Genomic DNA, 26,950 nt, shown 5'->3' on the forward strand with positions numbered 1-26,950 from the left:
TGTGGTTGGAGAGAGCAGGCGACATCTGAAGGCTATGTGTCCAGATCCTTTACTGCCTGGGTAAGATAAGAGGAATCTGAAGAGGCTGCTCAGAATGCAAGAGTGCCAGCATCACTGCAGTGCCGGGGACGACAGGCCGTGCTGGGAGAGCATCATAAGCACTGTGGGTGCGGGCTGTCTGACTGTGACCCCCACAGCTCTGCAGGAGAGGCTTTCTCTTCCTCTCTCTGCAGAAGAGGAAGACTAGGGTTGGCAGAGCACCACAACATGCCCAAGGTGCCACAGTAGTGAGTGGGGGGGGCCACTGTTCAAGTGCAGGTTGGCCTGACTCCAGGGTCATACATGGAGTCTTGTCAGAGGGCTTCTGACGCAGTGAGACCAATACCAGTCACGGAGGCAGCAAAAAGGGAGCACTGAGTGCTCCCCAACATAGGGGGCACTGTGATGGGTGTGCCCCGGGGTTATCTCACACCAACTCGAGGAGGTTTGCCCTGTTATCACCTCCTTTTTGCAGCTGAAGAAACTAAAGCTCACAGAGGGGATGTGATCTTCCCCAGACCTGAATTCAAATCTAGGCTCTGCTTTTCGCTGCTAACCGTCTCTACCTGCTCCCTTCCCAACTTCCTGCTCTGGAGCCCCTGCCTCCAGAAGCTACTGACCAGTACAGGGTTGAGGCCAAGTCTTACCCTGTCAGACTCTCTTGTCCTCGTGGTGAACCCTGAGGTTGCTGATGACCCACTCCATCAGTTCCTTCTCCAATTTGCTTCAACACTGTTCTTTTCTGGTGCTTGTCCTGTATTTCTGTATTGTTCTGTATGTCCTTATTGTTGGTTCTTCTTGCTCCTCCCATTCCTAAATGTAGCTATCTCAAAAAACTCTGCCTTCATCCCTTTGTCATGCCTGTCCCCTATCCAAAATGCATCAGTCTCGCTTCCAATGTGACCTGCTCCACCTCTGCTGGAGCCAGCCCAGGCTCCTCCATGAGCCCACAAAGGCCAAAGCGCTCCAGTCTGCATGCTTTTCATTCACTCATATCCACACAGAATGCCCTCGGATGCCCTCTTTCAGAATCTAGCTGACCTGTGTTTCACGGCAGTACAGTATTAATTCAGAGCTCACACCCTAAGCCAGGCTGCCTGGGTTTGAATCCAGGCTCTGAAATTTAGTAGCTATGGGACTTTGAGGCTAGTTCTGTGCCTCGGTTTCCCCATCTGTAAAATGGGCATAATAACATGCCTACCCTGCAGAGTTGTTGTGAGGCTTGAGTTTATGCCTGGAAGGGGTCAAGATCAGTGCTTGGTGCTTACCAAGAGCTAGGTAAGGACTTCTTGTTACTGTCTTCATCTGAGACAGTGTTCTAGTCCAGGGGTTTCTAACTGGGGGCCCTGCCTGGATTTCTTCCACTTCACTTCCTGAGGTTAAATGCAAACCCTTGTGAATAGATGCATTTCTATGGAGGGTGAGGGCACAGATTGCAAAGGCGTCTATGACCTAAAAAATATTAGGCCATAAACCTCATTTTACAGGCACTGAGAGAAGAAGTAATCCATCCAAGGCCACAAAAGCTATCAGTGGTGCAGGTAAACTAGCTCTAAGTGAAGCACACAAATGTTTTGCAAGGAGAAGGCACAGCTTATCAAATCACAGCTTTATGACAGTGGAGCAACTTAGGTCTCTAAGCATTAGATACCTTTCAAAATGTTTAATTAACTGGTCAGCTAGACACCAAGAGAAGCAATTTAATCAGTGATATGTCTGAAGAAATACTATATTCATAGAGCTGCAGGGCAAAGATCACCAAACCTAAGCATGAAGGAGCCTCAGAGATCACATGACCCAGCCTCTGAGCGACTCCCTCCAGACTCCCAAGGTCACTGATACGTGAACAGCTGCTTTAGGAAAGAAACCCAAGCTTCCTGCCCTGAACCCGCTGACATTTCTTTTTTTTTCCTTTTTTTTTTTAACAACTGCTGCCAATCTTTTTTTTTTTCCCCTGCTTTATTTCCCCAAACCCCCCAGTACACAGTTGTATATCTTAGTTGCAGGTCCTTCTAGTTGTGGGATATGGGACGCCGCCTCAACGTGGCCTGATGAGCGGTGCCATGTCCGCGCTCAGGACCCCAACCCTGGGCCGCCACAGCGGAGCACGCGAACTCAACCACTCGGCCACGGAGCCGGCCCCTCTACTGACATTTCTACTCAACAAAATTTTCTGAGACACTCTGTCATCAAAAGATCCACACAGGGAAGGGCCCCGTTGCCCAGTGGTTAAATTTGCTCGCTCCACTTCGGTAGCCTGGGGTTTTGCCGGTTCAGATCCTGGGCACAGACCGCTCATCAGGTCATGCTGAGATGACATCCCACACAGCACAACCAGAGGCACTCACAACTATGTACTGGGGGACTTTGGAGAGAAGAAGAAGGGAAAAAAAGAAGATTGGCAATAGATATTAGCTCAGGTGCCAATCTTTAAAAAAAAAAAAAAAGAAAAGAAAGAAGGAAAAAGAAAAAAGTACAAAACATTAAAAAAAAAGACACAACTTTAGAAATCAGTTTCTCCTAGAAGGTCCAAGGGGTAAACCAGAAAGCAAATGCAAGAACCCATGATCTCTGTGCTCTCTGTTGAGCAACAGAACCAAATATTTGTTTTCCCCCCATAATATAACCATTAACTTTTGTTAAAACTACAATACTTATTCCATTCATGTAAAAGGTCACTACAGCGAAGGAAACGTATTTATTTATTTATTTTTAAAGATTTTAGTTTTCCTTTATCTCCCAAAGCCCCCTGGTACATAGTTGTGTAGTTTTAGTTGTGGGTCCTTCTAGTTGTGGCATATGGGATGCTGCCTCAGCATGGCCTGATGAGCGATGCCATGTCCACACCCAGGATTCGAACCAGCGAAACCCTGGGCCGCCGAAGCAGAGCACATGAACTTAACCACTCAGCCACGGAGACGGCCCCCCCAGCACTCACTAATTTGAGTGTCATCCCAAGTATGCTCCCTGTTTGCCAAAACCTGCTCTCCTATGAGCCAGCCACCCAGCCCTTCTCCCCTCCAACAAGCTGACATAGTGCCACAGAGCTTATACCCCTCACCTTTCCCTCCAGGCCAAAGAAAGGTTCCAGTGCAATAGCAGTTCTAAAACACAACTGTACACTAGTTGTACATCAAATATAAAGTGAAAAAATCTGTTTTAAAAAATTAACCAATGGTGGGGCTGGCCCTGTGGCCGAGTGGTTGGGTTCGCGCGCTCTGCTGCAGGCGGCCCAGTGTTTCGTTGGTTCGAGTCCTGGGCGTGGACATGGCACTGCTCATAGGACCACGCTGGGGCAGCGTCCCACATGCCACAACTAGAAGGACCCACAACGAAATATACAACTATGTACCAGGGGTCTTTGGGGAGAAAAAGGAGAAAAATCAAATCTTAAAAAAAAAAAAAAAATAACCAACGGGGGTGTTGAGGAAAAACACCATGGCAGAGAAAGTCCAAGCAATCCTCAAATCCTCACAGGGCTGTGGGAGAACACTTGACTGCAGGTACCATGGTGGAAAGGTTCCCAGGAGAATGTGAAACGCCACAAGGTAAGCGGCTATGGTCATTGCGCTGCAGGCCCTTGTCCCCTTAAGCATACTCAGGAAGAGGAGACTGTCCTGACACAGATGTGGCAGGGGAACAAGGGACTCTGCTCCCCCTCCTGAATCAGCCACTGACTCGGGGGAGGGATAGGAGAGAAAAGGACAGGCAGAAGGGAGGTGAACTGGAAGCAGAATGCTCCACAAAAGGCAGTATGTGACGTCTGACTATTAAAGGTAAAGAATAATAAACCAGTTACTCTTTTTCATCCATCTTGGCCAGCTAAAATTGGACCCCCTAAAAGTCTCTAGATTCAGAATGATGAACACTCAGACTGCAGTAGGTGCAGAAACCACTTTGCTGAGATCAGGAGAGGTGCCTCTCCATTTGGCTGCCCAGCCTCTACAACCCTGGGTCACCCCAGCAGCTCAGAGGTCAACCCCTCTGGTGTTCCACACAAAGGGACACACATGTAAGTGCTCAAGACTCGAACTACTAAGGGTGGGGTACAAAGAAACTAAAAGGCAGAAACAACGGCTTAACTAGAAGGTGTGCTAGGTGGAAGCTGCCAATGAAAACAATACTAGAACACTGGGCCCTGGCTTAGGACGGGCAGCTGAGAATGACTGAGAAAGGGAAAAACAACTACTACAAAGGTCGTTTGGGAAGACTCAGTGAACGCAGGTTGAGACAGGACAGAATGGAAATGAGTTCTCTACCACGGCATGCTGTGACGGAGAACAGGGCCCACGACGTACCCCAGATGACACTGACGGCTACAGCTGCAAGACCCGAGCACCAACCAGAGGCCCCAGGAGGCATCTCGCAGGCAGGAGCCGGGGAAGGCATGGAAGTGTGTTGGCCCAACAACAGTCAGAGGCAGAGCAGGGCATGAGAGACAAGATGAGCCTGGAGTCAGACCTCATACCTGGGAGCCACACAAGAGGGAACTGAAGCGGGTCCCCTGGTCAACTGAGGTTCGGGCAGGGCACGGAGAAAGGGAGTGAGGCATTGTGGCCACAGCAGGCACACACTTACAGGACAGGCATGGAAGAGCTGGTGGTGGCTGAAACACAGCCACATCCACAGAATCACTGTGGCCTCAAAACAGCATTTTTCTAAGAAATTTGCTGTGTATCACCAGGCAACACTCAAAACATGAGCACAGCATCTGGAGTCTGAAACCACTTTATTAATGAATACTCACCACAGCTATTACAGGAATGAGTACGCCCAAGTTCCCCGCACTGCTAGAAGCCTAAAAAAGAATAGAATTGAGTCACTGACGAGCATGTATTTCTTTTATTTCAAAAAGACACAAGATAGTGTCATGTAAAGCTGGAATTCCCTAATCTAAATGAAATGATGAGACAGATATACAGAAAGAGATGTATAAAGATGCTTCATCCAGCATGATTTTAGTAGCAAAACAGGGAAACAACTTAAATGTCAAACAGCAGAACGATCATATAAACCATGTCATCTCTGCACAATTAAAAACCATGCAGCTGTTAAAAAGACAACTTGCTGAAAAATATTTAGTTACCTTGGAAAGTGCCCACAGCAAACGTTAAATGGAAAGAAATCTGAATTTAAGAGTATGCTATGATACAATCTCAACTATGTAAAATAAATATATTTGCACAAAAAATCTAGAAGGAAGTTTATCAAAATGTTAATGATTTTATCTGAGTAGAGGGATTATGGGTGTTTTTTACTTTATTATTTATAGGTTTCTGTATCTTTTCTATAATAAATATATATTCTTTCCAAGTCTGAGAAAATTTGGGGGTTACTTAAAAATAACTAAATAAAAAGTAGGTTCCCTGGCTAGACACACAAATGTGGCTAAACTATGGTACACACTGACTAGCCATCATTCTGGAAGCACACACCTAAGCACATTAGACTTATTTTCCCTATTTACAAAAACGGTAGCAGCTGAGGGCACTGAGGATCCACTGTGTGCCAGGCACTGTTCCAAGTGCTTCACACACATCAACTTTATCTTCAGGGGAGAAAATACGGTTTCAGTAGCCTGCCAAGGTCCCACAGCTGCTCAATGGTGGGGACAGAATCTCAAGCCCTGCCTGCTCTACTCTGGAAACTAACGGCCTTGCGGCTGCATGAATGATTAAAAACAATCCACATTTCTTAATTTTAATCACAGCTCCTCTTCTTCAACAGGGCAGCACGTTGGCCAGCCCCCTCCCACTGCTCCTCTAAGCCCCCCTTATTCCACGAGGCCCCATTTCATGGGGAAAGTGCAGTGATTGCTCCATAAACACTTGCCTACTCACTGCACAATCGGTAAACAGGAACTATTTTGCAAAGAACGGAATTCACAGCTTGGTACCTGGTGGGTAGAAACAGGGGAGCCCTGCATTGCCCAGGGCACAGCCCCCATCCCAGCCTGTGAATGAAGCATTAAATCCCGAGTCTTGAGACTGCAGACACACAGCGAGAATAGGTAGAGGGGAGCAGCCCATGGGTCCCAGGGGCCATCCTTCCGGGCACTAAGGTACAATTCCCAGGGGAGAGAAGGAGAAGGGCTCCTGAAAAACCCCTCAGACAGGTTACAGCCTCTGCTTTCTCGGGTACTGAGCGCCTCCCTGCATCATCAGAACAGCCCTCTCACCCCGATGCCAAAGGCCCCACTGGACACGACGGATGCCCTTGTCTCTTGAGCATGGGGACGGGCCTAGCTGTGCACCATCCCAGGAGACTTTAGAAATTAGTCGCCCAGATCACTGTTGGGGGACCGAGCAGAACAAGGCTAAAGTAGAGCAAAGGGTCTTGGGATCCCATTCTGTACCAGTTACTCCCTCTTAGCCAAGATTTACACACGAAGGGCTCCTTCTCATTCAGTTTCCAATTAGCTGTCACCTCCCCAGAGAGGCCTTCATGACCAGCTCAGTCTTAAGTGCCCCTCACCACACTGGCCTGTTTCGTTTTCACCAGGTCCTCCCACTAAACTGCTCAGGAGCAGGCACTTTGTCTGTCTGTTCACTTCTGGAACCCCAGCTCTTACAGCAAGGGTTGGGATCCAACCTATCATTTCTTCTTGGAAATAAAGTTTATGGGAGTACAGACACCTCTGTTTGTTTTTATATTGGCTACAGCTGCTTTTATGCTACCACGGCAGAGCTGAGTAGTTTCAACAGAGACTGTATGGCCTGCAAAACCTAAAACATGTACGCTCTGGCTCTTTACAGAAAAAGTGGGCTGACCCCTGACCTAGGCACACAGTAGATGAACAGTAACTGTCTGGGGAAGGCAAAGGAAGGGAGGGAAGCAGGAAGGAAAGATAAAGGAGGACGAAGGTAGAACCTCAACAGAGGGACTGGTGCCCATAGGAGGAGGGGAGATGGTGGGGTGAGAGGTTTAACCTGCCTCAACCTCGCTAGTCTGTCTCTTTGGGGATTTGAGACCTGACATTTTGTCTGTCCCTGTGGACCTATCTCCCTTGGACGGCCTGGGATTAGGTCAGATCTGACCCTTTTCAGGTTGTCACTGTGTTCTGATGACAGCCTCCACCCCCTGGCTACACGATGGATAAGAGAAGGGAGAGAGAGGTCAGAGGGAGCCCACATTAGGCTGCTGTTGCCTTATTATCCTGGGCTGGGGGAGGTGGCTACCACAAGCCAGATGTGGTCTGACCGGGAAGCCACCTTCTCCCCCAATCCCTGCCAGCACTCTTGAGAAGGAACCTCGCCCCCTTTGTTCTTACACTTTACCAGACGCATTTAAATCATTTAACAAAGAAAGCACCATATTTCAATCAGGATGGTGGCTGGAGACTCAGCCCCGGCCAGCAGGAGAGGCCGCTGGGCTGTCTTCCTCCCTACCTTCAGGGCAGGCCCCTTCTCACTGGCCCTCTCGCTGGCGCGCTTTCCCTCCAGCCCCAGCTGCACAAACAGCTCCAACAGGTTCATGAGCAGCTCGTCCACAAGGTGCTCGTCCTGGATGTTGGCCGCAATGTTGGCCAGGGCGTTGATCACTGCCAGGGAGCAGTGCCTGTGAGGGAGAGAAATGAAAGCTGCCACAATGCAGTGGCTGGCATTGCAGGGGTGAGGCAGGTTGCTTCTGCCCGGCCTTGGTCTGCCAAACCATGACCCCTCGGAAGCTCTGAACAAAAGAGCCCTCCAGAGGTGAACACGCCGTCTTTGTGAACAACAGCCCCTAAAGGAAAGTCAGCTGCTGCCAAAATGACTGTGACCTCTCTCCTGAGATGAATTAAGGGCTTCTGGGAAACTCTTTAGGTTCCAGGAATCTGCATGTTGGGGATTTGTGAACGTCTCAGGACACTTCCCTCTGAGTGTCAAGGGCATACTACATAGCTAAAAATGGAAGTACTCTCTCCCAGTCATTTCCTGGCTGGACCAGGCTTTTCCCCTCTAATTACGGATAGTCTTAATTCATTGTTACAACCACTCTTGGAGGATAATCAGCTTCTTCCTCCACCCTAGGGCTGATGTTAGTATTAGCTCGCATCAGACACTCAGGAAGCGCTCAGTGGTCCTGGGACAACCTGCCTCGGGATTGTGCCAGCCCCACATAAACCCCAGATACAAAGCTGACACTGCCTCCTCAGCCAGAAAGTGAGAACTAACAAGGCTGGTCCGGCTTCTGTGGGCACTGGTGTCTCCCAGATCCTGCTGCTTCCGTACTGTGTGACCCCAGGTGAGTAGCTCAAGTCTTTGAGCCTCAGTTTCTTCCTGAGTAAAACAAAGACAATAATTCCCTCAAAGGGTGTAGGAGAAATCAAATACTCTAAATGAAGCACTGAGCATACTGTCTGGGCCCCAGAAAGCACAGAATAAACGGCAGCTGTGACAAAAAGCACCCCCTTCACAGAAAGGTGAATTCCTGGGAGGTAAGGGCAAAAGAATGGCAGTGAACACTTCCAGTGGTGAGGAAGAAGACAAGTTACTTTTGGTGGCAATATCAGAAAAGGCTTTACAGAAGAAGAGGACATTGGAGTGAGGAGTTGAAGAACTACAAGCAAAGAGAACTATAAGTACTGCACACAGCAGGGGCCAAGAGTGGCAAGGCAGATGCGAGGGTCAGAGGGAAAATGGCAGGAGTCACTTTCGGAGCAGGAACCAGAAAGACATGCTTTATGAGTTTCACTGCAGAGACCAGGACCGATGGGACAAAGGGGGAGGTGAGCTGGCTGCCTCCCCAACCCAGTCCTCAGGCTCTTCTAGTAGCCTGGGCTCCCAGTGGTGGCAGTGAGAAGGCCAAGAAATAACACAATGCCAAGAGCTTGAATTTACAGAGAGCTTTCACATATATAACCTCATTTACCCAGCAACTGGAGACAGGTGTTCATTTGACAAATGAGGAAAGTGAGGCACAGAGAGGGTGAGTGTTTTCTGAGGTCACACAGCCACACTTCTGCCCACTAAAGTGACTCAGAGAGAATCTCAGAGTGAGGCCTGGATGTAATGGTCAGGAGGGGAGAACAGAAATACCAAAAAGGGGTGGGCCCAGTGGTGCAGCGGTTAAGTTTGCACGTTCCGCTTCGGCAGCCCAGGGTTCGCCAGTTTGGATCCCGGGTGCGGACATGGCATAGCTTGGCAAGCCATGCTGTGGTAGGCGTCCCACATATAAAGTGGAGGAAGATGGGCCCGGATGTTAGCTCAGGGCCAGCCTTCCTCAGTGAAAAGAGGAGGATTGGCAGCAGTTAGCTCAGGGCTAATCTTCCTCAAAAAAAATAAAAAGAAAGAAATACCAACAAAGTGGCAACATCTCTTCCTCCCTGCCCCAGCCCTCTGAGATCCTCCTGACCTCATTTCCCCTTTCCCTCTCTTCCCTTGATCTGACAAGCTCTTGTGAGACCCTCCAAACATGGAAAAACCTGTCCCTGCCCTCAAAGCACCAGTAAGGGCAAAGAATAGACAAGGAAGCATATTTCAGTTTGCCAGGGAAAAGTGGCCACACTCGAGACAAATATCAACATTCGAGAATATAAAACACCCATCTCCTTTGACCCTCTAATCCCACCTCTCTAAATCGATTCTGATGAGAGCATCAGAGATGCTCACAGATATGTAGCTATTAGGTTGTTCAATGCAGCGCTTGCCAGTAGAAAAACTGGAAAATATCTAATGTCCGTGCAAGGGACCAGTTAGGTAAATCACAGTGCTGCTCCACGATGGGACACTACGAAGCCATTAAAGGGACATGCAGAGAAGTATTTATGGCATGACTCGTGTGTTGCTACATAAAAAAGCAGGTCACCCAGGTGGGCACTTTGAGCCTGTCTGGAGTTGGGGAGGGTCTGGGGTAATGAGCACTGGGATGCTCAGCTCCAGGTGGCAGGCATATGGGCTTTTCATTTCCCGCCTTGTGTGTGCATTGATTTGCAGCATATAGTGCTTTTGTAAAAAGAAAAGTTTATTTAAAAGACTAGTCCCCAAATCTCACATTTGCAAAGAGAGTTAAATACTGTCATGATCCACAGTGACAATGAGGTCTGAAGAATTACCTATAGCCATGGTCCTTGTAATCTTTAGTTGCCGAGTACACGACAGAGCTGGCCTTCACGCTGATCTGCTGGAAGAGGTTCCACACTTCCTGATAAATGTATTGCTAGAAGAAAGTGAGGGACACCATTAACATGCCACACCTCCTCCATGAAAGCCCCTCTTTGGAATACAGACAAGACCCCTCTATCGTCATTCAGAGGGAAAGCTCCTGGAATCACAGACCACAGGATCTGAAAGACCTTCAAGGGCATCCTTTCCTAAAGCTTTAAGCAAACCTCAAATTAAAAGTGAAAAGGGAGGCCAGCCCAGTGGTGTAGTGGTTAAATTCGCGTGTTCTGCTCTGGTAGCCCAGGGTTTGCAGGTTCAGATCCCAGGCGCAGACCTAGCACTGCTTCTCAAGCCATGCTGCGGCAGCGTCCCATATACAAAACAGAGGAAGACAGGCACAGATGTTAGTTCAGGGCCAATCTTCCTCACAAAAAAAAGTGAAAAGGGAAATAGCTTTGATTTAAATCCTATTATATGTTATTAACATCAGCAAGAAATTAGTCTAAACTTTTTTCCCCAGCACTCACAGAACAATTACACTATTCTTTTTTATTTGAAAAACATCTCACTTTTCAGTGTTAAGACAGTTACAAGCATTTAACTCATTAGCATGGTAAATATAATCTGTACTTGTACATTCCAGTTAGACAAAGGAGTTTAATGAGGCTTGCAAGGGATGAGTGGGTTTCATGGCGGGGGCCTTCCTTACATTTCCAGTGATAACCAGGCAGCCCAGCTGGTCGATGATGAGCACATCGAGGGGGGAGGGGGGCTGGCAGAATTTCTGTTGTAGGATCTGCAGAATTGGTTCCATGACCTTCGGGGTGTCCCTCAGGGCCACTGCAATGTGTCCCAAGGCTCGGATGGTGTGGTCGGGAATCAAGTGAGCATCCCTATGGACAGCAAGAACAAAAGAACACTGAGAACAGTCCTCTGGCATGGAGCAGTGAAATAAAAGCCAGAAGCTAGGACCTGGACCTCAATGTTGTCACAGTCTTTCAGATGAACCATTCATCTGAAAGTAACTGCCTGGGATCCTTCATCACCAGCAGAGACACAAAGTCCCCAGCACTAAGTGGGAAGACAGAGATCTTCCTCTACTCCCAAACAGTGGTCCAGGATAGACGTTCTAAGGTAGCTTTCACCTTAAGCCGTGGGACAAACCCAATGCACAACACCACACTGTGCAAGAAAGAAGCATAGACATGCACAAGGCCAGGTGCCCTCCATGAGCTGCAGAGAAGTGACTACCCCTCAGGGATGGGACGTACTTGTCACTCTCCTGGGAGATGTAGAGCCGGTTGGAGAGACTGGCCAGGAAGGCCTCCACGATCACTGCATCCACTGTCAAGCCAGCTTTTAGGCATCTGAACAGCAAGGAAACCCACATGGCATTAGGCATCAAAACAACCAGATGAATGTTCTACATTTTCTTGTTCTGGTTTTTTTTTTTTCCTTTCTTGGGTTTAGAGAGTTTAAAGAACTGCTCTGAACATTTTTTCCCCAGAAATGTGAATGAAAGTCATTACATACAATGAATTCAAAGAATTACTGAAGATTTTGCCCACTCGATAAATATCTTAGTTGAAAACAATAACTTCATTATTTTGGCCAAAACAGTTTCCTTCAGAATGTCATATTCACCCTAATTCCAATTTAAAATTTCCTGTACTATTCCTTAACAAAAGCCACAGTAACTGATTCAAAAGACAGATGGTCCCAAGATGGGTGAGGGAACATCAGAATTATATACAGAGAAATGTTTATGCTCTAGAGAAAAGGGGAAATTTAAAAAGCCCCTAAAGAACATCAAATCTTATCAGGTGTCTCTTGCTCTCTGCATCTATTTGGCTCCTGGGCCACAGAGTCAGAGAATAGCATGAGTCTGACAGAGAGGGGCCACATTACTGTCTCGACTTAGCTTTTGAGAGCGAGGAGCCAGAATTCAGAGAGAGAGAGAGACATTTCACATAAATCAGAATGTATTTGGATCCCAAATTTGGAGAGTAGGAGGCACAGAGCAGGAGCCTGGGCAGCAAGGGACACTTGATCATATAAAACCCCTCATTTATATTAAAAATTACACAGAAAAATAAGATAAAGAAAACAGGACAACATGTTGTTACTCTGCATGATGGGCCAATGGATAATTCTTTTCTTTCTACTTCTCTATACATTACAAATTTTCTCTATTTTTTATTATGCTTACGATCAGGAAAAGAAAGGCAGAATGCTCTATTTTGAAAAAAAACATAAAAAATCCTCTTTTTAGATCAAGTATAGGTTTAGAATAATCAGAAACAAGCTTTAAAAAATCAGAAACGTTTCTTATTTTGTAAGAATTTATTTTCTCTGAAACACAACTTCCTTCCTTCTCATGTCACATGCCCCTCTGGCCTGGCCTCCCACCTGCAGATGTTGTCGATGGCAATGTCCCGGAGCTGCTCGTACATGGAGGGCTGGCTCTTCTTTCCCGACATGACATTTAGGGTTGGCTCGGAATGCTCATTGGTTACACTGATTTTTATATCATTGCCAGCAACTGAATGTAAAAATGCAAATATGTATCTGGTTAAGGCTATCTCTTTCCATCCCCTTCTTTCTAATCCTAAACCAAAATAATATGCTAATCATTTTTAGCTTATAAAAACAACCACTCTAAAAAGATTTGACCAAACATTTCAAATAGAAGTATCTGAGAACAGAAAGGGTGAAACAAACATGTTTAAATCAAAGGGAAGAACATTTAGGTCACAAAGTGATAAATATGTAAAATAGCAATTCCTTAAAAAATGGTTCAAAAAAAGAATCCTTTCGGACACCATAACCCCTCAGACGAGGGAAACAATAGAAAGAATAAACAAATGGGACTTCATCAGACTAAAGAGCTTCTTCAAGGCAAGGGAAAACAGGATTGAAACAAAAAAACAGGCCACTAATTGGGAAAAAATATTTACAAGTTATTTATCCGACAAAGGGTTAATCTCCGTAATATATAAAGAAGTCACACAGCTCAAGAACAAAAAATCAAACAACCCGCTCAAAAAATGGGCAGGGGACATGAACAGACATTTCTCCAAAGAAGATATACGGATGGCCAATAGACACATGTAAAGATGCTCATCATCACTAATCACCAGGGAAATGCAAATCAAAACTACACTAAGATATCACCTTATACTTGCTAGAATGGCAAAAATATCCAAAACCAAGAGTGACAAATTTTGGAGAGGCTGTGGAGAAAAAGGAACCCTCATACACTGTTGGTGGGAATGCAAACTGGTGCAGCCGCTATGGAAAACAGTATGGAGATTCCTCAAAAAACTAAAAATAGAAATATCTTATGACCCAGCTATCCCACTACTGGGTATCTACCCTAAGAACCTGGAATCAGCAATTCCAAAAGTCCTACACACCCCTCTGTTCATCACAGCATTATTCACAATAGACAAGATGTGGAACCAACTTAAGTGCCCAGCAACTGATGATTGGATAAAGAAGATATGGTATATATATACAATGGAATACTACTCAGCCATAAAAAAGGACAAACTCATCCCATTCACAACAACATGGATGGACCTTGAGGCTATTATGTTCAGCGAAATAAGCCAGACAGAGAAAGACGAACTCTGTGTGACTCCACTCATAGGTGGTAGTTAACACATAGACAAAGAGAACTGATCAGTAGTTACCAGGGGCAAGGGGGGGTGGGGGGATGTCACAAAGGGTTAAGTGGTGTACCTACAACATGACTAACAATAATGTACAACTGTAATTTCACAAGGTTGTTAACTATCATAATCTTAATTAAAAAAAAAAATGGTTCAAAAGTCCCGATGAGCATCCTCAGGCACCCAGCCCTGAGGAGTGAGGCACGGTCCTGTCTCCAAGGGCTGTCTAGCTAAGGTGCATAAAGGGGGTTGAGGGTTGGGGGCGAGTGTGAGAACAGGCGCCTGAGAGCCAGAAGGGCCCCTCCTCGGTCTGGAGCCCAGGGAAGCCTTTCAACTACTCGGAGTTTGGGTTTCTTCATCTAAAGGGAGAGGATAAAAACGCTCATCTTCACAGCCTATGGGTAGGATGAGCGCTACTACACTAGAGCCTGAGCACGAGCAGGTGTTTCATTAATGTTAGTGGTTACAGGTCACCAGATTTGCTCCGAGCCCGTGTCCTTGTCTATAGAAACAATAATACACTTGTAGGGCAGGGGGACTAGATGAGATCTCACATGGAGAGCTTCTGGCTCAGTGTCTGGGACACAAAGGACTCAGACTACCTCAGTGAGAAAAGGGGCCAAAAAGAAAGCAGCACTAGAGAGGGACCTTCAGTGGTGGTAGCAGTACATGACAGAGGAAAGCAGACGAAAGAAGGGCCTAGAGCCCCGAGGGGTCATGGAGGGAATGACAGGAGAAAAGGTGTGGAGGAGGAATGAGCCCAAGGATAGGGCAGAGTGCACAGCTCAGTCACAACCTCTCAGTCACAAAACCATGCTGGGCTTGCACACAAAGTCACATGGTCCTTTCCTTGGAGCCTCAAGGGCACCTGGGATCCAGGGGCTGGAGATAGGGCCTCAGGTACAGCCATCCCTGTTACCTGTGTGGTACTGACTGTGGCACTTATACAGCTTCACCAGCACGGGGGATGGGACGACCAGGAAGTCCCGCAGAGACGGTGTCACCGAGTGCACCACCACCGGAAATCTCTCACACAGACGGCCCAGACCCTGCAACACACCATTGACCCACTCAGCAGGCCCCAGCAGGGAGATGCTCAACCCTTCAGATATTCAAGTTGGATGGAAAACTTCCAAGGTCAAAGCTCCCAGTGCCACTTGGCCATGGGGCAAAGAGACAGGAAAGGGGGCTGGTCTTAACTCTCTTTCACCTATGGGGAGATAGACTGTTAAAGTGTGTCCATTTCTTTTGGAAGCAAATTAGAGGAAAAAGGGTACAAAACATGATTTTTAAACAACGGCAGATGTGGAGTCACTGGGGTCTGTGACAAGGAAAGAGTCTCAGCAGGGCAGAGCTGGCTCTGCAGATGTCAGGAGAGGTCCTCTCATGCGGCCCTCCAGATCACTTTCACAGCCCTCCACCTGCGGCCTTGGGAATGGTCCGGGAGAAACAGGGCAGCCTCTTCACAAAGGAGGACCCAGTTGCACCTAGACCCCATCGCAGAAGTCCCAGCACGCTGTAGGCAGCAGCCCCCACTCACTGGTGAACCGTGTCCACAGCAGGCTCTAGTTCCAGTTTCTAAAGACAAGAGCTCAGACTCTGCTGCTGGTGCCAACCACAGCCTGAATGACATGACAAGAAGGCCCTGTTGATGAGCTCTAAGCCTCTCCAATGTCTGTGAGACTGACCTGCAGACAGCAGATAAGCAAGGGCAAATGAGCAATGATGACTTTGCTGGACGTCTTGGACTGCAGCTTCTCAGAGAGCTTGATGCAAAGATTTTCTGCACCTAAATTTAAAATCAGAGGAGGGCACGAAGGATTAGCAAAGGCCAATATTCACAAAATACTCATTCACCAATTAATCATACAATTTAAACCCCAGAGACACACTTTTTGCAGGGTTTATTAATACTGAGAGGTTACACCAGAAAGCGTTCGGAGGCAGAAGTCCTTGACCGAAACCTCACCTCTGCTCCTTTTCTGCAGTTGTGAAAACACCTTCCTGTATCGCCTGAGACTACTCTCTACTCTCTGCTGGCCCTGAGCCCCCTTGTCCCCACAGTATTCCGCACACGGCAGCCACCCACAAGTCTGCTACATGCTTCCCATTCTGCTGTTCACACTAAACAAGCACCATTTCCTCCAGCAGTGAGCTCCCGCTTCTCCACGTAAAAGCCTAAAGAACCAGCAGGAAGTAGTGGAGAGAACACACAGGCCCTGTGGCCTTGGCCATCACCATCCTCCCAGGTCTGGTTTCACCAACTGCAGAACTGGACACTAGACATCCAGAGAGCATGGCAAGAGCTGATGCTCACCCTGCTCGTCCTTTACGGCCCACACCATGAGGTCCACACAGGCGGCATTTGCCTGGCAGCGCAGCTTGAGAGGGCTCAGCTCGTTGTGGATGCGGTCTGCATCATGTAGAATCTTCTGAAGCTCCCCCTGGCTCATGTTAAACTGCTCTAGCACAAAATCGTGGATCTCCTTCACAAAGGAGGTTGGCAGGTCTGTGGGAAAGAAAGTGGGCATCACAGCTGGAGACAAAACTGCACCAAAATTCAGGCAGTGGCTCTGAATGTGTGTGGTCTTTCCCTCTCTAACAAAAACCAAAGAAGAGCACTTTGCTGCTGGCTACTCCGGTTCCAAGGATGCCTGCTGGGAAGAGCTTGGACAGGTTGTGCATAGCTGTCCTCTGTACATGTGCCATGTGGCAATCAAAGGACATGATCATTTCCCAGGGAAGTGCAAGCCATACTTTGTTTTAAACAGTCAATATACTAAAACCTTAATATATGAAACACAAATTGGGAGGCATCATCACTGGAACTGGCCCAATTAACAACGAGAAATACTTCAGTGTATATATATTTATTATATATTTCTTTTTTTCAGTTTTGAGATATAACTGACACACATCACTGTATAAGTTTAAAGTGTACAGCATAATAATTGTACACATATACAGTGATTTTTTTTAAAAGGCTGTCAGCTCTCAAGTAAGGGCAAAAACTGGTTGTAACCTGAAGAAGAGAATTCCTTGGATACAGGCTGGGTCTTCAGAGTGCCCAGAGTTTGGGGCCAGCCCAGTGGCATAGCGGTTAAGTTTGCATGTTCCGCTTCAGCGGCCCGGGGTTCGCCAGTTCGGATCCCGGGTGCAGACATGGCACCACTGGCAAGCCATGCTGTGGTAGGCGTCCCACATATAAAGTGGAGGAAGATGGGCATGGATGTTAGCTCAGCAAAAAGAGGAAGATTCATGGCAGATGTTAGCTCAGGGCTTATCTTCCTCAAAAGAAAAACAAAACAAAACAAGAGTGCCCAGAGTTCGCAGCCTTTTTAAACTCTCATCGTTGGGGCCTAGAAAGTTCAGGAGAATCACTGTGATGGTCACAAATCAGACCAGCTGAGATCAGTAACACACAGCACAGGTGGGGAGGGAGGCTTCACGGGTTCCTGGGGTCAGGCCAAGCAGGGCAGTCCTTCACACCCTCCTTAATGAACTCAACCCTCCTTGCTGTGGCCCCGACCAGACTCAGCTTCCCAGGAGCCCTTGGAATCGTATCAGGAAAATGGCTGACTAGATTATGGTACATCTATATGACAATATAACATGGCCATCAAAACTTGCATTTATGAAGAACTTTCAATATCATAAGGGAAGAGGTAGAAAAAATGTTTTTAAAATGGGATAAAGACAGATTGGAAGGGAATGCTAAATTTGTGTGTGTATGTGTGCATGCTACACTATTATTTTCTCTGACTTATAAGATTATGAGTGCCTCATTTTCTTTTTTTTTAAACTTTTTAAAATGTCTAAAAGAGACACGTTAAACTATATTCATGACCACGACAATACAACACATCCATGTCAGAAAGACACCCACTAAAGAAGCCATTATTGATGGTACTAGGGGCATAGGATCATGGACAGATTTTTTTCTTATTTGCTTTTTTCCCAAAATTTCAGTAACATGACCTGTTACTCATGTGTGTTTTTAAGTGGCCCTAGCAGAAGGGAAGTGCATACCTGGGGCAGTAGCCCGGGATCCAGTTTCACGGCACTCACACTCTTGTACAAACAGTCCTCACCTTTCATGTAGTACAGAGTGTCACGCAGCATCTTGAACATGGCCACGTAGAGAGGGTCACTGAACGTGCTGTAGTAGAGATCAGCGCTGGGGTTGGCCTGCAGGGGAACAGAGGCATGTGACCACAGCATGGAAACTCTCCTCTGGACCTCCCTTCGTCTTTCATGCTGAGGCCTAGGTGAGTAATTATTACATTCGCAACTTAGCATTAAAAGTGGAAGAACCGTCTATCGTGATTCACCACTTGGAACATTTTAATTACTCTCTTCACCTTCTTAGGCATCCAGTAGGGAAACCAGATGCTTATGCTGTCCAGAGATGCCTGTGGGGAGCAGCCATCTATGCGCCTGAAGGAAGGACCACCCCCCTTGCTGAAAGCTCATCATCTTTGGCCATCTTTGAACAAAGGGGGACATAGGAAATGGAGGAGACAGACAGCCCAGGGGCCATCAGACCAGGAGATTAAACTCTACCACTCAAGCAATAGACACCACAGACAGGGGACCTTCAGATTCAGTTTATATTTTGCAATTAAAATTCATTTTAAATTATTGTCTAGTAATCTAATCTATCTTTCTTCTGGGGAAGAAAATTCACACAAAGTCTAATGAGTTGAATAAGATGCAGTTCTTAACTTCTATACATTCCCAGTTTAGTAGAATGGAAAGGCACAATTTATTATAATTCTTGACACATGTTAAAGTGATCTGCAAACTCAGGTGAAGGGGATAAGGATGATGAAGAAGCAAATCTGTAAGGTGGGGTGGGAAGGGGCTGTGGTGCAAGGCTGGTGGAGGAAGCAAGAACTCTGTGGAGGACATGAGAGTGACGCCAGTTTTCAAGTGGGCAGTGATAATATGAGCTATAGTTAACAAAGTGCCATCAAGGGGCCCTGTGCTAACTAACTGCTTTAGAGACATCACCTCACACAGTCCTCACAACATCTCTGTGGGGCAGAGATGAAGAGACCAGACTTGCTGAAGTTAAAGCAGCAAAGGGGTCTGACTCCTGAACCAGGAAGAAGTCACTGCAAGCAGGGAGTGGAGGAGCCAGATAAGACACCTGGCTCCATCACTCACTAGCTATGTAACTAATGTTCCTTAACCCTGTAAGCCTCAGTTTCCCCATCTGTGAATGGGGGACTGCTATGGGATTCAAGGAGAGAGTAAGTCAAGTCCTATCACAGTGTCTGGCACATAATAAGCATGCAATAATTGCTAGTGATTACTGATGATGATTATTATATTTCAGTAACTCTAGAGCATGGTTTTAAGTTCTTTTTTTTTAGCCTCAAAATCATTTCTTCAAGTGGATATTTATATTAAAGTCCAAATTACAAAATAGAAACTGCTCTGGTTCAATGGAGGAGAAGGGTCCCAAATTCCCATATTCCCACCTTCCCCTTCCACCAGTAAGACAAGCCCTAAAGGGGATCCCCACTGAGCCTCAACTTTTCCCTTAGGACCCAGACTGACACTCTTCATTACAGACCAGGTGCAGGGCCAACAAATGGCCAGCTGTTCTGACTGTCCAACTCAGCTCCCAGCCCTGGTCCTCCTGGTCTGCCCTGGGTCACACATGACTACACACTGGCAAAGGAAACTAGGAGCCCTCTGAGACTGTAAGCACAGTGAGAGAGTTAAAGCTCAGGCCGATAGGCAGGACAAAAACCTGCAAAGGTTGAAGACAAGGTAGGAAGACTGCAGCCTGGAGAGTTACAGGAACTGTGCAACACCAAGAACCAACCCAGAGCACACCACGCCTGGCACACACACCTAACACCTTCAGACAGCTAGCTGGGAGCAAGGGAAGGGCAGGAAAAGACACTCTGCAGCACAGGATAGTACCTGGTGGTTCCCTCTCGATTTCATAAATGAATCCCCGTGGTACTAGGCGCTGTCTCACATAATCGGGCAAGAGAAAGAACACCAGGCTTAACAAGGAATCTGGGTCCAGCACACAGCCATGGCAATAATCAACCTGGCAAATGGCAATCTCTCTGGATCCTAACATTCAAAAGGAGACTGACCCAAATGTTCCCTGAGATTTTGGACCTCCCAGCACCAGTGTTTAAAGATTTTATAAATAAAATCATTATATTATTATTATTATAAATAATGCTGTAGGCCTTGGTTCCAAACACGTTAAATACAAAAGTTCCCTAGATATACACTCCTCACATTTAAAATCCAGGGCCTGTACATGCCTAGAAAGTATGAGGGGTGTGTACCAAGCCTGAACAAGTGGCTTTGGAAGCACAAAGGAGCAAGGGAGACAAAAGAGCAAGGGGTTCAGAGTCAGAGGACCCAGGCTGGAATCCAACTCCCACCGTGACTGTGTGATGCCGGCGTGTTAGTTAGATCCCCAAACCTCTATCTTCCACCTGTGAAAGGGAGATAATGACCGCTGCTCAGAGGCACCGTGAAGTGGCATATTTTAAAAAGCCCAGCACAGAGCAAGCTCTCTGGTGGCAAGTGTGTTGTCATTATTGGGACTATGGAAGTTCAGCTCAAAATTCACTGCCAAACCCTTTTACGCCAGCCCCCACACAAGTTCTCCCTGCTCTCTCCACGCAGATGTTCATTACAGGCTGATCTCACCGAGATGCCCTCAGAAGGGATGTACCTCTATCACGCTGGCTACAACTGCATCCAAGGATTTAAGAACAGGCTCCTCAACGATCTTCTTCACCTATCAGGGAAACAAGACCTCATGAGGACCCTGACAAACACAGTGAGAGACAGGAATGCCAGCTCCTTCTACTAAAGGACGAATCATGTTGATGGATGCACAACAAGCTCTCAGGTGGCGAAAAATGTGATGGAAATAATAGGCCAACAATACACACACTATGGCTTCATATCAAATTATACACACAAAATGTCCTAATTCTGCCATTGTTTGGAACTTTTCTTACCTTAGACTGGAATGACATAAAAACAGAAAAGGAACCAACTCCCTCAAGTTTGCTGACATGAGATTTCCATTTTCAGGATGTGAAAGCATTCAGACTCGAGGCATCACTGATACTTCACCCAAACCCCCTCCCACACGTCAAGGACACCTTCACAGCCAGTCCTCAGGCACTGATGACTCTTCCCTCCCGCCCCGGGCCTGGTACACCAGCTCTTCTGAAGCTGCCCAGGTACTCAAACTGTAGCATACATTTAAATTTCTAACAGAAGTGATCATTTCCACCCCTTGTTTATACTAGCATTTAGTACAGGAATGAACTGTTCTGTCAACTGCAGAACCACCTGATAAAACTGCCTGCCCCCCATTATAGTACTTTAGGAAGGTTATTTTAAAAACTTATAGATAATGATAAACAACATGCTAGAAGAAATGGAAAACTGCCTAGAAGAAAACCTAACCTTGAAAAGTTAAAATATAATGGAAAAAATAATTCCCCCTACGAAGAATCTGAAACATTCAGCCTTCAATTGGGATTTCTGACATGATACTAGGAAGAGCCATCTGAGAAGGCCAGGTGCCACCCAGGCCACCGTTCTGTCTGGGACACTGACAGTGAAGAGCCATTTAGGGAGAGTTTTCCTTCTTGACTGCAACTTTAAAAACATCCTAAGCTATTTAGTAGTTCATTATGGCTCTATCCTCGTTAATTACCACCTATGCTTTAATGTCTTCTTCCATCTTCAGCCTACAGCCATTCTCTTTGAGTGATTTCTATTCATATGCCACACAGAGGAAGACAGCTGCTCTCTCCAGCACGTGCTTCACACTTTCAGAGGTGTCCTTCACGTTCTCTCTCATTCTTTCCAAAACAGAAAGTCTGATCTTTAGAGTCTCTCCCTGATGATGTCTTCTCCCCTACCCACTTGAATCTGTCCTGAAGCATCCCAGCTCAATTATAACAACTTCAGAGTTCCTCGATCAAAGACTCTTCCATTTCAGGACTCAGACAATGGCACCAATGTCTTCTCTGATGTCATCTCACAGGTTATCCAAAAGTTCCCAAATACGAAACAGGTTTTGTATTGATCCAAATAGAGTAGCCCCTGAGAGGGAGTTAGGTGTAACAGATTTCCTGGGCTGAGCCCTGATCCCGCCCTTGGCCTATGGATCTTTGATATATTTGACACTGATTTCGTTACCTCTAAAATGGGGGAGCATGGGTGCCTCCCCTACATGGTTGCTGCAGAGAAAGTATTAGATAATGACTCTACAAATGTTACTGTCCTTCCGTCTGTAATCTGAAAATTTATGACTACTAAGTTGTACTTTGAAATACTGAAAAACTCCTAGTTTTTCTTTTAAAAAATACAGATTTTCACCACTAGCAATTTTATTGATTGATATCCTCATGATCTGTTTATCCATCAATGCTCTGCTCACCAAGTTTAAGAGTTCTCGAAGCATTTCCAGTGGAATGTTGAACTCCTTATAGGTGATGCCATTGAAAAGAAGAGAAACTGAGAAACTGGAACTGATGGTGGAGAAGTAGTAATCAGGCTCCAGGGCACTCCCGTCAGGTAAGTAGGAGACTAACGGGGAAGAAAACCAGAAAGTCAGTCATGGTAACACAGGACCAGGATAATTCCTCAAGCTGATTCCCTCAATAACCAACGAAGGCATAGATGTTGCTTTTGTTAATACTCCAATCCTTTGTTTTTTTAATTAAGAAGTAAAGGTTAGATTGCAAATCCTTGGCGAGGGACACCTCTCACTTGGGTGTTTCAGCTCAAAGGCTTAGATATAATCATGTCCTAATATTTTCAACCAAGACAGTGTAATTTAACATGTGAGAACAACAATAACAAAAGAATTATATCTTTTTAAAAGTTGAGAGATGTGAAAGTTTGAAGTTCACAGGGCCCCAAAGATATTTTACCACCAATATTAGAACAAAATTGTAAACTATTAGAAATTTCAAAATCAGAACAAAAATAAAGTCAGTCATCTAAGACTTACTAATAAATGTGAACCCCAAAGGACATAACTGTCTGAACATCCATTAGAAAACTACAATAGAAGACTATGATTGGAAAATAAGTTGGTAATATTTTCATATTAAATAGTGACAGACAATACCAATCTACAAGGAACCAAATAAATTTATAAAGAATCAAATTTTATGACTTTCTCAAGCACTGGGGCACAGAAAAAGTAGAGAGTTGAGTGTACCCTGATTGTGTCAAAGCTAGTGAATAGTTCTATGATGCTGGTGACACACTGCTGACCTGACTAAAGAGGGATGGGTCCCAAGTGAATAACTCAGCAACTCGCAACAGAGGAGATGGGCAATAACACTGAGAGGAGGTGAGATGCTAGAGGCCATAACAAATGACCACTGAAAGAGGAAATGAATGAGCAAAGAGGGAGGGAGAGAACAAAGCCAGTTTAAAGGCAGTAGGTGGGGAAGAAGGTAAGGAGGTGTGCATGTGTGTGTCTGTGTATAAAATGTATATGGAAAAAATACATACATAAAATGTGTGTGAATATGTATAATACTATACACACACATATTATATATATATACCCCATTATATACATGTGTGACTAGTTGATTTCACTTAGCATAATGTCTTCCAGGTTCATCCACGTTGTTGCAAATGGTAGGATCTCCTTTTCTAAGGCTGAATAATATTCCTGGAAGACTTTATGCTAAGTGAAATAAGCCAGTCACAGAAAGAAAAAACTACATGATCTCACTTACATGTAGAATCTAGAAAAGTAGAATACATAGGAGCAGAGTTGAGTGGTGGTTAGCAGGGGTGAGGACGTGGGGTAATGGGGAAATGTTGGTCAAAGGGCACAGAACTTGCACTTACATAGGATGACTAAGTCTAGAGATCTAACGAACAGCATGACAACCATGGCTAATAATACTGTATTGAATACTGGAAATTTGCTAAAAGAGTAGATTTTAGGTGCTCTCACCACATACACAAAAAAAGAAAAAAATGGTAACTATGGGAGGAGACAGAAATGTTAATAGCTTGACTACAGTAATCATTTCATTAATGCACATGTATATCAAATCATGTACACATAAGTATATACAAGTTTATTTTAAAAACAATAATAATCATAGTAAGAGAAGGTAAGAAGTTAAGGATCAGAGGGCATCTCCCAGACGGATACCAGGAAAGAAGAATGAAGTCCTGTGCAGCTGAGCCAGTGTGTGGTCAGCATAGATGAGGCAACAGGCGGGAACTGCAGGAACCCAGGAGCTAAGATTTGGGATTTACGCATGGGGGTTTTTATGCACTGAAAGTTTTTAAGAAGAAAGTGAAGTGACCAAATTTGTGCTTGTAACTAATTCTTAAGAAAAACATCTTCTTATAGCACGGTGAAAGAGGGACTGGAAAGAGAAGGGAAGACCAACTGTGAGAAAAGTCAGAGTGAAAGGGCAGGCATGCAAGCCAAAAGGGAAGGAGCAGTGTGATTCCTGCCTATCTCCTGGACAACGAGGTGCACTTTGGAAAGCAGGAAAATCGTCTGTCCAGCTCACTCTTGTAGGAGAAAGGCGCTCAGCCTGTATCTGCTGAATGAAGCTCACACAGTGAGCCCACACCTGGGAGCACCCCAATCGTTGGCACTCACTGGAAGTGCTTAAAGGAGAGCAGCCACGATGGAGAGGGGCTCCTGAGCACAGAGAGAGGATGAAGAGCAGTTTACCAGGGAAAGAAGCCTTTGAGGGCAAATCATGGCAATTCTCCAATGCCTGGAAGGTGGGCAGGCAAGCGGCAAAGGGATTGTTCAAAGCCTGGAGGATCATGGTCCACAAGTGGTTCTCTCTGGGAGGTGATTTTGGGTGGGTGAACTCGGCCTTTATGTTGTAACACATACACAGAATGCAACATTTGGTATAGTCCCACAGGGCCAAGCGATACCGTATGCAAAGTTACCCACATTTATTTGAGTTTAGATACTCTCCTCTTTACGTTTTTTTAATTCCCATGATATCTTTCAAGATACGCTTGAGAAACGCTCTTTTAGCAATTAGTATCATCCAAAAATGGAATTGATGGCATTACGAGGTATAGAATTCTAGTTTCCCCATTCTTTTTTTTGAGGAAGATTAGCCCTGAACTAACATCTGCTGCCAAGCCTCCTCTTTTTTTTTTTTGCTGAGGAAGACTGGCCCTGAGCTAACATCCATGCCCATCTTCCTCCACTTTATATGTGGGATGCCTACCACAGCATGGCTTGCCAAGCAGTGCCATATCCACACCTGGGATCCGAACCCACAAACCCCGGGCCACTGAAGCAGAACGTGCGCACTTAATCACTGCGCCACCAGGCTGGTCCCTAGTTTCCCCATTCTTATTACTCAAGCCAAGTCTTAACTTCCCTGAAAGTTAAGTGAAGGCAATTTTAATGTACGTCTGGCACTGCACGGTGCCAGAAAATTATGTGAATCAAATTCAGAAAATTACGTGAAAGTGCTTTGTAACAACAAAGCTCTATAAAAAGTAGTACTCATAGTGTCATTGCTAGATTCTTTAATATTATCTACATAGTTAACACCCTTAAAAAAAAAAGAAAGAAACAGAAGGACCCACTATTGGTACTTCCACCTAAAAACCAGTGCTTTCATAGGGTGAAGTACTAAAATTCTGATAGCAGGCACATGGGGGTCTATATATTATTTTCTGCATTTCTATGTTTGAAATATTTTATAATTAAATTTTAAGAAGTTTAAATGAAAACAGAAACTAAATGCTTTGTAAAAGCTTGACACTCTAGATGCATGACAGCCGAGCGTTAGTATCAGCATCCCTAATCACAAGAAGTTACCGTGAACCTGGGATCCAAGTCCCAGGTCCATATTCTTGGCAGAAAGTTGTGGCCCACCTTCAAAGCAGTGAAAGGCAGATCCTCCAGGGGAGCTGGGAGGGGGCATCCCACGTTCAGGGCTGACCTGAAACACACAACCACACTTACAAATCAGAAAAGGCCAGTCAAACCTCAGTCAGATTCATCTTAAACAAGATTCTCTCTGCCAGCTCAATGCTTGTACTTCAAATCCTGGTTCAAGGCTCACCTACTCTCCCTGAAGTCTGCTGTAGCTACAGTCTTCTCTACCAGACACCATATCACAAAATTCTTCATGTCCAGCTGCATATTTTATACTTGATCACTGAGCTGAATTACGTTTAGTGTTTTGAGTCTACCTTTTCTCCATGAGTTAACTATATATTTCTTAAGGGCATCAACTGTCTCCCACTGAGAATGGAGCTTGGCACCCAATCACCATGAAACAAACACTTCATGACTAGATGAAATCACTTATAAATCTTCAAAAGGACAAAGCAAGCCTTCGTATTAAAGAGAATTCTAGTGAGAACCTCTTACGTTTCATAAGTTTCCTCAAACTACACACAAGTGGGATTTTCTTTGCATGAGCACTTAACAAGGTCTCTCTCCTCTGCTCTTTTCCCAGGAGTGCAGTCCCACCTGAGAGATGCTGGACACACTGCTGGTCTTCCTCTTCAGGGTGCCCTCCTGACATACAGTCAGCAAATTGCTGGGAAGGATGGAGCGGAAGTCATTGAAGGAACGCCTTCGAACACCTTCAAGCTCCTCTGGGACTCGGAGGGAATGAGGGGGCACTTTGGGAAAGAGTTTCGAGAGGAGAGACTCTTCTGTGTTGCTGTAACGTCCAAAGGCTCGTGAGATTCCTATTAGGCATGGGATCGCATATTTGCAAAGGTATTCTAGAAGACAAAGTGAGAATGTTACAACACCAGAAAATTACCTGTGACAGAATCATACTGTACAACCTGGCTCACATCTCACAACCCACCCACTAACAAATCTGAAGGGTCAGAATAAGCCACAGCAATAGGGTCAACCCCAAGGGCTGACCGATGACATTTTCAATCTTTCATTAACAACAACTTCAGACTGTCTCTGTCACCTACAGCTGCTCTCTCTGGGAGGTCTTCATCTATTTATGACACATCCAAATCAACTGTACACCTAAGTCATGTCATGAAGTACCTCTTCTATACTTAAACAACATATTTATTCCGCCTAAGATCATATCAGTAGCCCTGCACTAGAGGAAAAATGACCTTTGGAAGTCAGACACGTTA

The 26,950-nt window shown here is 45.6% G+C and overlaps 1 protein-coding gene across 2 annotated transcripts in view; it reads right to left on the minus strand.

The window, feature by feature from the left end:
* Positions 1-26,950, minus strand: part of PI4KA (phosphatidylinositol 4-kinase alpha) — a 146,160-nt gene that overhangs the window by 66,392 nt on the left and 52,818 nt on the right. For both annotated transcript variants that reach the window (XM_044775428.2, XM_044775430.2), the window contains exons 6-19: positions 26,310-26,569; positions 25,707-25,773; positions 22,242-22,390; positions 20,511-20,576; positions 17,887-17,983; positions 16,113-16,304; positions 15,484-15,584; positions 14,715-14,844; positions 12,531-12,663; positions 11,393-11,488; positions 10,831-11,014; positions 10,073-10,176; positions 7,428-7,596; positions 4,787-4,837 (exon numbers count right to left, since the gene is read on the minus strand). In XM_044775428.2, coding sequence (XP_044631363.2) covers positions 4,787-4,837; positions 7,428-7,596; positions 10,073-10,176; positions 10,831-11,014; positions 11,393-11,488; positions 12,531-12,663; positions 14,715-14,844; positions 15,484-15,584; positions 16,113-16,304; positions 17,887-17,983; positions 20,511-20,576; positions 22,242-22,390; positions 25,707-25,773; positions 26,310-26,569 — 1,799 coding nt within the window. The remainder of the gene's footprint in view (positions 1-4,786; positions 4,838-7,427; positions 7,597-10,072; positions 10,177-10,830; positions 11,015-11,392; positions 11,489-12,530; positions 12,664-14,714; positions 14,845-15,483; positions 15,585-16,112; positions 16,305-17,886; positions 17,984-20,510; positions 20,577-22,241; positions 22,391-25,706; positions 25,774-26,309; positions 26,570-26,950) is intronic.

The sequence above is a fragment of the Equus asinus genome, chromosome 8 (assembly GCF_041296235.1).
Source record: "Equus asinus isolate D_3611 breed Donkey chromosome 8, EquAss-T2T_v2, whole genome shotgun sequence".
Classification (NCBI taxonomy): domain Eukaryota; kingdom Metazoa; phylum Chordata; class Mammalia; order Perissodactyla; family Equidae; genus Equus; species Equus asinus.